The sequence below is a fragment of the Salvia splendens genome, unplaced genomic scaffold, assembly GCF_004379255.2.
Source record: "Salvia splendens isolate huo1 unplaced genomic scaffold, SspV2 ctg531, whole genome shotgun sequence".
NCBI lineage: Eukaryota > Viridiplantae > Streptophyta > Magnoliopsida > Lamiales > Lamiaceae > Salvia > Salvia splendens.
The window spans coordinates 1-14254 of NW_024599188.1; the positions used below are offsets into that span (position 1 = coordinate 1).

Below are 14254 nucleotides of genomic sequence, written 5' to 3' on the forward strand. Positions count from 1 at the left end.
TTTTTTACAAAAATGAAATGTGATCTTTTATGAGACAAATTAAAAGAGAAAATGCAGCATCTATCTAGGACGGAGGAAATATTATTTTTTTGTTTTATCTTTAAAATATCTAAATTTTATTTGAACTAATGAACAATCGAACAAATAAAATTTCTTAAAGTAATACATAAAAGCATAATTGAAACGATAATATGATATTCATTTCACAAATGATATATTTACATAAATTATTACTTAATTATTTAATTACACTTGCTCTGCTTTTTGATACTGAAGTTTTTTTAGGCGCGGGACCTAAGAAAGTTGTCTTTAATGAGACAAGTATAGTAAACATAAAGTTGGAGAAAATAGAGTTCAAGAATTTAGTAGTTAATTTTTTTCCTTAAAATAAAATAACTCAAGTAATATGGAATGACCTAAAATAATACGAATTAAGTAATGTGAAATACGAAAGAGTATAATTTTACTCAAGTAATATGGAATGACCTAAAATAATATACAATTAAGTAATGTGAAATACGAAAGAGTATAATTTTGTGTTGATGGTATTATTATTTGATTAAGAAAATGAGATACAACCAGAATGCATCACAACTTTCACTCCATATAGATATAGCGCAAGGCGTTAATTTTATAATTTATACAGTATTACATCAACTAATAAAATTAAATTAAATTATGTGTACACATTTATAATATTAGGTCAATGTAAACTCTAAATTCTAAAACTGTAATCTCCTTATCTGCAATCACGAGCGTCATGTGCAATTAATTTAAAGTTCTGTTAAAGGGCGATAATGATTTACTATTGGTTATTACATGTAAATATATAATATCTTTGATAAGCCTCAATAATGAGTAGTAACATTCACCGTCCACATTTATCCGGCTTGATTAAATATAAACCTAATTTTAATTTATTTTGATGATATACCTAGATTATGTTGTTTTCATAAAATAACTTTTAATATTTTATTCACTTTTGAAAAGGACCTAAAATTACGTAATGTTGCAATAAAAATGAGGATATTATTATTATTATTATTATTATTATTAATATTAGTACTACAGAAAATATTATTTTTTCTGAATAAACATCAATTTTCACCACACTATAAGTCTATAACCACACATTGGGCAAACTCAGCACTCTAAATTAAATTAAATTACTTTGAAAGAAATAGTTTTTTTTTAACTCCGATTTTTTTTAAAAAAAGAAGATAATGTTGGGGGTGTCGCTTTGAGAGGTTGACGTAAACACGCGCGAGTGCAAGCATCCCTCCCTAATCTAACGTGTGTCACTCCACTCGCTCATTTCTTTCATCATTAGTATTGCCACATGTATATATTAATCCTTGTCTTTTTCATTTTTTGAATAACAAACTAGTACGTATTTTGTATTTGTTTTAATTTTAAAATGCTACAGTGGGATACCAGCGTGGACACACACATGTATATATAAGCAGGGAAGGGAATGTGGTGGTGCTTACCATTTTATTCTAGTTGCAATATTTATAATTTCATATCCCCCTCTCTCTCTCTCTCTTAATTTCCATCACTCTTTGTGAAAGTTAATGATAAATTGAAGATGGGGAGACAACCTTGCTGTGACAAAGTTGGATTGAAGAAAGGCCCATGGACTGCTGATGAAGACAAGAAACTCATCAATTTCATTCTCACCAATGGCCAATGCTGCTGGAGATCTGTCCCTAAACTTGCAGGTGACTGTCCTAATCTATATTCCTTTTTTTTTGTATAGATTTATATTTATAATTAGTTGTTTAATTAAAACATAACATCTGGTGCAGGGCTGCTGAGGTGTGGGAAGAGCTGCAGATTGAGATGGATTAACTATCTGAGGCAGATTTGAAGAGAGGACTTCTCTCTGATGAAGAAGAGAACTTGGTCATTCATCTTCATGCCCAGCTTGGCAACAGGTTCTTCATCCAATCAAATAATACTAATTTAATTTAATTAAAAATTCAGTGGTCTGGGTTCAATCAGTTATAATTGCAGAAATAAAGAGAGAAAAGGATTAGAGCGACTAATTCATTCCAGTTATAGAGCGTGGTAGACAAGTAAAAATTCATTGGTCTTGACATATAGTTATATAACGTTTCAGTTAGTTATAATTGCATAAATAAAGAGATAAAATGATAAGAGAGAAATAGTAATTATGATTAGATGAACACACCACGTGATAATATATTCAAACTACTTAATTTTTATTGGCATGCTCTTTATTCATCATTATTCCCCTCACTTTTACACATTTACTTTTGTTACCAATACCAAATTTTGAGACAAATCCAATTTATTAAAATTTCCAAATTAAAATATGTGCAGATGGTCCAAGATTGCCTCTCACATGGCCGGAGAACAGACAACGAAATCAAAAATCACTGGAACACACATTAAAAAGAAGTTGAAAAAAATGGGAATCGACCCCACCACCCACCAACCTCTGCCAAGCCCCGCAGTCGATCAGCCGCCGCCGGAGTCCAAGTCAACCACATTTGAGCAGTCAACCATTTCAACTGATGATAGCAATAATGATGAGAAATCATTGAGTCAAACAACGATGTGCAGTTAGTCAACAGCTCCGATTTCTGCATTGACGAGATTCCGGTGATCGGGCCCCACGAGATCATGCTGCCGCCCGATCAGAGCTCCCCGACCCCTTCGTGCTCGTCGTCTTGCTCCAGCAATGGCGCGTCGTGGCTAAACGCAGCGGGGTTGGCAGCGCAGAGCTTCGAGGATTACTGCAGTGAGATAGTGAATAGTGATATATGGGAGCAAGATTTTAAGGATGTGTTTGATTTGTTGGGAGATTTTGAGAGTGATTTGAAGGGGGAAGATGCCATGAATCTTGATTCTTCTTCATGGGAGATGGTGATTGGAGATGATCAAATTTAATGTCATGTGAAATGTTTAGTTTTTTTTTTCTTTAGTGAATAATGGTTATGGAGAGTGAGAGTTGAGAATATTTTTCTTCATTGTGGCCCACATTTTAGTTGCTCTGAAATTTGAGGTAACTAATAGAGGAATATTAACCATTTTTCTTCGTTGTGCCCCCACATATTTAGTTGCTCTTGAGAATTGGTAAGAGTAATATTAACCATTGCTTGTATATTGATGGAGGGTCACTAAATGTTGTATTGAATATAGGTGTTAAAATATGAGATTATGATAAAGGACTTTGACTCGTTATTTGGCATTTAGAGTTTTAGGTTTATCACTCTTTATCTTGAAATTGTGCTTAGTATGAACATTAAAAAATATTGTGGCTACTATAGTATATGAATGTACACTTGTGGCTACTATTAATAGCAGGCACTATATAGACTGTAGTGATTATGATGTGGGATTGAAAAAGATGTAGCTAGAAATTGAAATATAGTTTTGCATAGTGGGGAAATGGAAAAGAAGGAATGAAAATGAAAACAAAGATGTCATTGAAATAGGTGGATAGTGATTTTGAGAACTATAATTCGGGTTTGAACTTAGAAGTGTAATTTTCTCTTACTCAATTATATCATTTGCAGGTAATGGATTAGACTTAAGTAAGTGCATCCACAACATAACACAACACCATTATCTTGTGATTTCGGTAAAAAATTTCATGGACCTCGGAGCTAATTTTCCAACACTCATTACTAAGGATATCAATTTAGTCTCAAATTAGCATTTTTTAAAATAATTTCTTATTTTATTCATTTATTTGAAGTTACATAGAAAATGAACAAATTAAACTTTTCTCAATTAGTTTATAGAATTAATGATGTCAATAATAATGATTTAAGTGTTGGTATCAAAATAAATGTATAAAACAAAATAAATAACGGTAACTAGGACTAAACGAGATCGCCATATCGTTGTTTACGGATGATACTCACATAAAGTGTATTGCATAATAGTTATCTCTCGCTATATTATATATATGTCATATTTTTATTAATATAATATAATTATAGAGAAATGAAGTACAAAATTCAAGTTCAAAAATATTTTCAATTCAAAGATATGTTTAATAATTTTTAAAATCTTCCGGTACTTAAATATTACTCCCTCCGTTCCACTCAAGATGACCACATTCTTGAGTGACACGGAATTTTAGGAAATGTTGTTATGTAGATTAAAGTAGAGAGGAAAATGTAGTTGAATATTTTAATAAGGAGAGAGGAGGTTATTTCCAAAATTGAAAAGTGGTCATCTTGATTGGGACAAACAAAAACGGAAAGATAGTCCTCTTGAATGAGACGAGAGAGTAGTATATATTCTATAAATACAAGTATTTTCCTTCATTATCATTTGACAAATCCTACATCCCACTTTTAAGAACTTGGCAGGATGATATGGTATGTGCTTAACATTGTTAAAACTATGATTAAACCATAATATTATCGTATTTAGTATTGAAACACGAATATTTCTGAACAAAATACAAAAATAGACATATCCCAAAAAAGTGCACATAATTGGTTGCATGACGATGAGCAAAAGTTTGTTTTTGTAATATACTTTATAAATTTATTAAACTGTATTACTTATTCCTTTCACTAAAAATAGTCGTAGATGAAAGGTAGAAAGTGCTTAGATTTTGTATTCATTTGAGACAATTTGATTCTACAAGACCAAACTATTGTTAAATAATTTATCATTAATTGTATGGTACGAGTATATATTTTAGGGTTTTCTTTTAAAATGTTTTCAACTTTGAGGTAAAAAGAAAAAGAACCAAAAAAAAAAAACTTAAAAAGACAAAAAGAACAAAAAGAAAACGAAAAGGCAGAAAATCAATTTAGAGCAATTGTGTTTGGAACTCTGGTTAAAGGGCAAACAGCACATGTTCTTCCACTATGCTAGAATATATTTTATTTAATTTTGTAAAACATTGTTTTATACCCACTCCATCCCACTACAGATGAGTCATTTCAATTTTTAGCAAAAACAAAAATTTTACTTTTTTACTTTTTTATCTCATCATCTTTCTATATTATTCTCCCTTTTAATTTATTATTTCCAGTTAATCCACTAAACTCTACAGAGTAATTTTTTTAAAAAATCATGTGCCCAAATGGAGCACCTCACGTGTGGTTATTGCCGCTGTCTTGAGCCACCAGGAAGGGAAAACCGAGCACCGTTGCAGATACTGTAAGTAAATATAGTGGTCGATAAAATTTAAAGATGGATTCATATATTCATGTGGTAATATAGTTCATTCATCCGAACATTATGAAACCTTACAAATTCATGTAGTATTTTCCAAATAGGTTTTAAATCTTGTTCCGCATATTTTTGTAATCTATTTTGCATACTAAATAGCACACGAGTGTGGTTTTCAAAGTGGGCAACTATAAGTCAGTTTTTTTCCACAAAAGATTAAAAATAGTGAAAGATAAAATGTCTTTTAATCCATATTCTAAACTAATTATCCTAAACAATTTCTTGTAAATTTCGGATTCAACCAGTTTACATTTCAACGGAGACAATGAATTAGCCATAAAAGCATCACATCGGATTTCATAGTGATATTTTCCTACACAACATGCATCTGTCCTTATATATATACCCAAACTAGAAGCTTTGAAAGGTCAAGAGAGTGATCTCTATTCTAATTTAAAAATCCTACGAAATAAGTATGCTTATATATTTTACCTATAGCATAGGAGAAGAACAAGAAGAAACAAAATAACCACAAGCTACACTGATGTGTTGGCCTCAATCGTATGCATTTCCATATATTTCGACGAACAACAGATTCGAGGGTATCATGTATACAGGTAGGATATATAATTAAATCAGTATTAGTAAATGAAAGGGATGATAGCACAACGGTTTCTAGGATATTTGTCAAATTTACGGACATACCATCTATGAGTTTCGCCAGCAGCAAGGGAGAGATTTGCCACCTAACAACGGTACAATTATCACCAAAGGAAAGCATCAGCCATTTTTATGTATGTGTAGATGAAGGGGATGGTAATTCTTTGAGCAATGTCACAAAATTTAAGACTCACCGTAAAAACAAAGACCAACCAGGTTGTAATATCAGAAAAGCGGCTTGCAATCACCAGCCCGCCATATATAACCTCCATGAGAGAAAGGGGGAAATGTAACTTTCAAATGAACTTGCTATGCAATAAATTTGCCTCTTTTCGTTTTTATGCACAGAAAAAAATATACTCACAGATTCTGCAAGATAATGTGGAGACGAAACGTATTCAAACCAATCACACTCAGGAATTGCATACTCATTAACCTTATTACCATTTTCCCTTATCGAGCCCTGAGTTAATCAGAAACAACATGTGAAGTGTTACCAATGTAGTAGCCGAATGCAAATGACGTATATTCTTAGGGATTCATATGTTCTCCAAACAATACATAGAACACCATGAAATAGATTTACACGAAAGACTTACAAGAATGGCATGGCAACGGTACTGATGAATCCAACCCCAGAAGAAAAAAGCAGCACCAATCCACGCATACCATTTGAGTTGCAAAAGAGGATACACATACTCCCGGAAACTAGGTTCTGTGACTTGCATTCTATCTTTGCCTTTAACAATAAACTCTGCAAGCAAATTTGCCACAAGTTTGAATACCTCCACAGAGTATGTGCAGCAGAGCGATAGTGGAGCTGCCGTATAAAAACTATTACAAGAAAGACAATTCATCAGAGTGCGATTTTCATTCTTTTCTCACTTCCTAATTAAAACTAGAGGCAAGATAGAATTCTACTTCATATCACACAAGCAACCATTTTATCAATCAGCTGCAGTAAGACTTACAAAAGGCCGGTGAGGTAGCCAGCAATATGCATCCTCGCAGAGGGACTATACTTGAATACATATATACTCTCTATAAGGCGGCGCAAGACTTGAGCTTCCATCAACAAAAGCAGAAACACAGAGTTCCATATCCCATATTTGTACTCTCCCATTGACGAATGCGAGTTGCGAAAGGAAAATTCTTGCGAAACCCCAGTCAAGTGGCTAGCAATAACCGAATACAGGGATGACTCTGAAACTACTGGAGCCATTTTGTATGCGTAGATCCAAGTGGCCACAAGCAGAAAAGTAGTCCATATAAAACCAACAATGTAAAAGTGACAAAAATATCTCTGGGGAACACTGAATTTCTGCAGCACAACAAGGCATAAATCATGCTACATTAACCACCAAATCATCTTCAAAGAGATACAAGTACTACTCCCTCCGTTCCATGTTAATAAAGTCATTTTTCTATTTTAAAAAGTTAGAGCGTAATTGAGTCATTTCCATTTTGGTAAAAAGTAATATTCTGACTTACTTTATTCTCTATTCATCCCTCTTACTTTATTCATCGTCCACTTAACACTATTCTTAATTTTCATACCGAAAAGAAATGTCTCAATTAACAAGGAACGGAGGGCGTACATGATTTAGCAACAAAATACACCAAAAAAGGCTTCTTGTTCGAGTTTTTCAATCAATTATCATATGCTAACAAAAGAGCACAAAATCCATCTCAAATAAGAAAAAAAGCAGAAAGAAATTGCATACTTACATAAACATAACTGCAGAATGATAATTTTGCCGAATTGAAAAGCTAAAATAAATAAAATTACTGACAGTTGAGGAAGAGTCCATAATCTTGCCGCGGCCGGCGAGGAGAAGCAGGAAGCGGCGAAATGCGCTGAATTGGGGGGAGGGAATGAAGGCTGCGAGAAGTGGCAGGGTGCATGAAATCCACGCCGCTCTAAGGAGGAGCACCACCGCCATGGACGACGCCTGATTCAGCAGTGATTCTAAGGAGATGAAGAAGGATTCAATCGAATTCATGATTTTGAGAATGAATTGGTGTGGGGTTTTTGGTATTCGGAAGGAGTGGGTTTTCAATTTAGGCAATATTTTCAAAATTGATTATTGATTGATACTCAATACTCATAAAGAGTGTGACCTCTTTCTATTCATAATTTATGTAAAACTATTTTGTTAAGTTTCATTAATTCAAACAATTCCAGATATGGATTTCAACCTAAAGTATAGCCAATTTTGTTTATAGTATTGCTTTAGATTTTACAATTGCAAGCACTATATTTTAGTTTATGCTGCTGTTGTAGTTAAGACGTCCCAATTTCTTTTGTTATCAGGCAAACAGACATGTAATTATGTAACTAAAATAAAATTAAAAATAACAAGACTTATCATAAATGGGCCACTTAAATAAATTGGGTGTCCTGTAATAAAAACAAATGGGCCTTATTTTGTACATTTCTGTGCACATTTGAATGTATCCATTATTGCCTTTGTTTATGAATCACAATGTAAGTGTTACGTAATTGATTGTTGGTCATATAATTGGGGTTTTAAATTTGAATGATTGAAATTCTTAATCTAGATTTTATTTATATTTGAACTATATGTACTTATATCAATATAGAGTTGTGATCAATGTTAAACTAATTTTAAAGACCGAACTATAGACTAAATTAGGGCTATTAAATCTAGTTTTTTTGATGAAATTCGCTGATACGTAAATTATTTCGGTCTTCATTACAAGCCCAATTTACTTCATTCTAGCAGGTTTATTACTTCATTCCGGTACATAATACCTTGAAACTACAGTATGTTTTTTTTTTTACTTCCAGTAGGTTTTGAAATGATTCAACACATGCTTAATTCAAATTCATTGAACTATGTTTTTACTTTATTCTCTTCAAAAAATACAATTCATTTCAGTATGGTTATTACTTCATTCAAAAACGTTATTACTTCATTCGACAATGTATTTACTTCATTACAATATGACTTCAAATGTTTCTACACATACTTCATTCAAATAGTTTATTACGTAATTCAATATGCTTATTACACCATTCAATTAGGCTATCACTTTATTTTATTGTAGTAGCTGGAATTTCGGGTCTATCATCGACGAGATGGTCTTGACGTCTCTGTCCGCGAAACAACATGTCTGTATTCGAATGAAGTAATTATTCTATTTGGATGAAATAAAAACCTACAAGAATGAAGTAATATATTATGGAATGAAGTTAAATCCACCTAATATTTTATGACTTATTTGCCCTAGGTTGAAGTAAAATATGCTAATGATGAAGGCGAAAATAATTTATACATTTGCTCATCTCATGCATAAAAAAACTAAATCTAAAAACCATAATTTGGTAAAGTTCTCCGGTTCGGCAATAAGAAGTGAATTTTTTGCATAAAATGAGACTTTATCAGTATATGTACAACATTTTATATGTGTACATGGATGTTATGTTACTGAATAAATTCCTCCTTTTTCTCCTAAATAACTAATTAATTTGAATTCGCATTATCTGTAATTTATGGTTTTAAATTTTACGAAGAACTTGGTATGGCCATCTTCTGGATATTGCGTGCAACATTTTAATTGTTCCGAATTTGTTTCTTGCACTATATTCAAATTTTGATTGATTGGTAGGATACGATGGGGATAAAATATCTAGAAGAACAAACGAGAAAATTGCAATTTCAGTCCTTAGATATTAGTATATATTACTCCTCCGTTACACAAGAATATGCACTCTTTCCTTTTTAGTCCGTCATACAAGAATATGCATTTTCTAGTTTTGAAAAGTCTTTTCTCTCTAATGAGGTGGGACCTATTCTCCACTAACAATACTTTAATTACTTTTCCTCTCTACCTCTCTCTTACTTTACTAATTTTACATTAAAACACGTGCCGAACTCAAAGTTCATATTCTTTGAGGACGGAGGGAGTAATATTCTAGGGCGCATCCTATTTAGATTGCTAACATACTATTTCGTTCTATTGGATCTCATAGTGGACGCATGAAGTTGATTTGTAGAAAGAGTATGGATTGCATTTTAATGTTGTAAATTTTGCTTGCGGGATTAATTATGTTATTTTATTGGAATTCATTTCGAAGCAGATTTGGTAAATTCCATTAATTCAGATGCAGAAACGGTAACGACCCTCTTTCTCCCTTCTAAATCATTTTGGGTTGCGATTGATTCCACAAACCCTAGGCGCCAATTTCTTCAATTCTTGATGTAGATTCTATTCTATTTTGCGATTTCATGCGGTTGTAGTCGTGTCTAGGAGTAAAGGCGACGCGATTTGAAGATGGGTTTGCTCGATTAACGACGACGAGAGTTGAGGGTTTTCGGGTATTTTTCCGGTCTATTTTGGGTTGTTTTCGCTGGTGTAATTTGGCGGAACTGTTGGAGGGATTCTCCTCGATTTGTTGATTTTTTCCTTTTAATTTTGCTGTCGCGATTCCGGTTGATTGTAGCAGTCGCGGCAATTGTCCCGATTTTCTGGTTTATTTTGCATGTCTTATAAACAGTTATTGCAAAATAATTCATAATGTATTGCATGTTTATGGAATTCTATATTTTTGTTTTGTAATATTTGCATGTATTGCCATCTGTTATTGAATGCTAATGTATTGACTATTGCAAGTGTGTGATGTTCTAAACAATATGCTTTCGATTTTGTATTAGTTTGGTTTTGTGCAATTTATCTTACATTTTGAAATTTTGCATCTCTTATTGTAATGGATTGCATACTAATGCATAATGCATTTGTATTGCATGTTTGTGAAGTTCTATACTGTTATGAATTGATTCTGAGAAACAAGATGCGAAGATGGAAGAGAACTTTTGTTTAGAGAATTGTGTGTAAATCTTATTGAAACAACTCAAGGAATCGAGCTATATACAACCGTGAAGAATAAAACCGAAAACTAACTGACTAATCAAATACAACGTCTAGTAGAAAAAAGACGGCTAGGATCAGAGCTAACTAATCTATCGAGATCCAACGGTTACTGAAGGCCGACGCATTCTTCACACTTTACTTCAAATCCTTGAGCTCTATTAAGCTCACTTCATCCAATCAATGCTGATCAATCACATATAACAACAATCCTCCACCTTGATTGATATTCTTACTCAGCTTTCAGCTTGCAAACACCAACCAACCTTCTGCACAGATCGAACTTCTCCTTCGGTAGAGGCTTTGTCAACATATCTGCGGGATTGTCATTTGTGTGAACTTTGAACACCTTCACACTCCCCTTTTCAATCCCTTCTCTGATAAAGTGCAGACGTACATCAATATGTTTACTCCTTTCATGATATACCTTGTGTTTAGCCAAACAAATTGCACTATTATTGTCACACCCGATTGAGATAGCACCCATTTCACAACCAAAATCTCCAGCTATCCCCTTGATCCAATAACTTTCCTTCACAGCTGCAGTTAAGGCCATGAACTCTGCTTCAGTAGTTGACAGAGCAACCACACTTTGGAGGCTTGACTTCCAGCTTATAGCTGCTCCAAACATGGTAAAAACATATCCGGATTGTGATCTTCTATTGTCAAGGTTACCTGCAAAATCAGAATCACAAAAACCCACTATATCATCTCCCTCATACTGATCATCTCCTCTAAACAGAATACCAAGATCCCCAGCCCCTTTCAGGTATCTCATGAGCCATTTTAAAGCACACCAATGCTCCTTTCCATGATTGGACATGTATCTACTAGTCACACTTGTAGCTTGAGCCACATCCGGCCTTGTTGAGATCATAGCATACATAACTCCTCCAATGATGTTGGCATATGGGATCTTCTGCATCTCTGCAACTTCATTCTCTGTCTTAGGACTTTGATCTTTGGACAGCTTAAAATGCTGAGCCAATGGAGTACCAGCTTCTTTGGTGTTGCTCATATTGAATCTCTGTAGCAGCCTTGATATATAATCATGTTGTGAGAGCCATATCATCTTTCTTTTTCTATCTCTGATCAGGTTCATACCCAGTATCCTCTTGGCTGGGCCAAGATCCTTCATGTCAAAAGCTGACTTCAAATCATCTTTCACAGTCTGAATTTCATTCTTGCAAGATCCTGCTAGCAGCATATCATCAACATACAGCAAGAGGTATGCAACTGGGACACCATCCTTCTTCTTGATGTATACACACTCATCATAGAGTGATTTCTCAAACCCACAGCTCAACACATGGTCATCAAATCGTTTATGCCACTGCCTACTTGCTTGTTTCAGTCCATAAAGACTTCTTTTGAGTAGACAAACCTTTCCTTCATCTCCAGGGTTCACAAATCCCTCAGGTTGTGACATATATATGGTCTCCTCAAGCTCACCATGTAAGAAAGCTGTCTTAACATCCAGCTGCTCCAACTCCCAATCTCTCTTGGCAACCACAGCAAGCAATATCCTTATGGAAGTATGTTTCACAACTGGACTGAATACCTCATTGAAATCTACTCCATGTTCTTGAGTAAATCCTCTAGCAACTAGTCTTGCTTTGAATCTGATATGCTCTCCATCAACTGATTCGATTTTCTTCTTGAAAATCCACCTGCAACTCACTATCTTTCTGCCTGGGACCCTCTCAACTAGTATCCAAGTCCCATTCTGCATGAGAGACTCAATCTCTTCTATCATAGCAAGCATCCATTTGTCTGATTCCTTGCTATTAATAGCTTCCCTGTAGTTGGCTGGTTCTGAATACTCCACCTCCTCAGCCACACATAGAGCATAAAACAACATTTCAGAATCTGCAAACCTTGAAGGTGGCTTTACATTCTGCCTTCTCTTTCTATCTCTGGCAAGTTGGTAGTCCTCAAGATTTTCTGGTTCTTGTGGCTGCGGATCTGAATTTGTATCTTCAGCACTCCAAGTAGCACTAGGATCAGCATCATCAGTCACTGCACTACTCCCAGCCTCCACCTCAAAACCAGTAACACCATCAATCTGATCAGTATTTGGAGCTTCTTTTAGAAAAGGCATCTGATCCTCCCAGAAAATCACATCTCTGGAGATCACAATTTTGGAGTTTCCAGGTTCTATACACCATAATCTGTAACCTTTAACCCCAGATTGATAGCCTAGCATCACACACCTCTGAGCCCTTGCTTCTAACTTTCCTCGCCTAGTGTGAGCAAAAGCTTTGCAGCCAAAGACTCTTAATCCAGAATAGTCTCCATATGCTCCATACCACCTAAAATCTGGTGTATCACCATTGATGCTTGAGGATGGACATTTATTCATCAACCTCAGAGCTGTAGAAGCAGCTTCTGCCCAGAATTTCATCTCCATACCTGCTGATAATAGCATGCATCTGACCCTTTCAATGATGGTTCTGTTTGCCCTCTCAGCTACACCATTTTGCTTAGGATTGAGTGGGACCGTTCTGTGTCTCTTTATCCCTTTGCCTCTGCAAAAATCATCAAACTCCCTTGACAGGAACTCCAAGCCATTATCAGTGCGCAAACACTTCAGCACTGCTTCTTCCTTTTCAAGTTCAACCTCAGTGCACCAATCTCTGAATTTGCTAAAGGCTTGTGACTTCTCCTTTAGTATATAAATCCAGATCTTCCTTGAGTAATCATCTATGATACTCATGTAGTATCTGCCACCACCAATAGAATTAGTCTGAGCAGGCCCCCACAGATCAGAATGGGCATAGTCCAATGGCTTAGTTGATGTGTGTTTGCCTTTTGGATATGTCATCTTCTTAGATTTTCCAAGCACACACTCCTCACATCTGAGATGCTCCACCTCCAGCTGAGCCTCCAGAGCCCCAGACTTTGCTAGCTCCCTGATGCTTCTCTCAGCTGGATGACCCAACCTTCTGTGCCATAACTCCAGTCCCCCAGTCACAGAATTGATCTCTGCTTTCACTGGCACCTGCACCTCACCCAGCAAGTAGTATAGACTGGCCACTCTCTCAGCCTCCATCACCACCTTGCTATTCTTGGACCCACCATTCTTCCACCAGCAGAAGAGAACACACAGCCTTTCCTTTCAAGAAGACCAAGAGAAATCAAATTTCTCTTAACTTGAGGTATATATCTTACCTCAGTCAAGACTCTGATGCAACCATCTTGCATCCTCAGCCTTATAGTACCAATTCCCTTTACATAACACACCTGATTGTTTCCAAGAATGACAGTACCTGAGTGCTCCACCAGCTCCTCAAATCATATCAGATTAGAACTCATATGAAAGCTGCAGCCTGAATCCATTATCCAAGATCCACCTATGCCTCCATCAGCCACTGTCAAAATCTGATTCTCCTCACTATCTTCCATACAATCAGTTGCATTCACCATCTTCTCCCCAACTTGTGCCTGTTTCTTTCTCCAAGCATGGCAGTCCTTTTTCAAATGACCTGGTTTTTTACACCAATAACAAGACCGAGTTTCTTTCTTATCAGCCTGA

The 14254-nt window shown here is 35.1% G+C and overlaps 1 protein-coding gene and 1 pseudogene across 1 annotated transcript; one reads left to right on the top strand and one right to left on the bottom strand.

The window, feature by feature from the left end:
- Positions 1–1525: 1525 nt before the first annotated feature.
- LOC121790497 lies at positions 1526–2934 on the top strand (annotated as a pseudogene).
- Positions 2935–5715: 2781 nt separating this feature from the next.
- On the bottom strand, positions 5716–7928 carry LOC121790496 (polyprenol reductase 2-like). The gene is made up of 6 exons (XM_042188693.1): positions 7620–7928; positions 6798–7147; positions 6426–6660; positions 6191–6289; positions 6021–6092; positions 5716–5912 (listed from the first exon to the last, which is right to left on the bottom strand). The coding sequence occupies exons 1-6, from the start codon at positions 7827–7829 to the stop codon at positions 5808–5810; spliced, it is 1071 nt and encodes a 356-aa protein (XP_042044627.1). The 5' UTR covers positions 7830–7928; the 3' UTR covers positions 5716–5807.
- Between the last annotated feature and the right edge of the window lie 6326 nt (positions 7929–14254).

What these genes read in the sequence shown, in the direction of transcription:
- LOC121790496 (XM_042188693.1), bottom strand. Translation starts at nt 7,829, where the DNA reads ATGAATTCGATTGAATCCTTCTTCATCTCCTTAGAATCACTGCTGAAT. An exon ending in ACCGTTGCCATGCCATTCTT is followed by an intron (nt 6,290 to 6,425) that starts GTAAGTCTTTCG and finishes TGATTAACTCAG; the next exon opens with GGCTCGATAAGGGAAAATGG. An exon ending in GGTTGGTCTTTGTTTTTACG is followed by an intron (nt 5,913 to 6,020) that starts GTGAGTCTTAAA and finishes TACCGTTGTTAG; the next exon opens with GTGGCAAATCTCTCCCTTGC.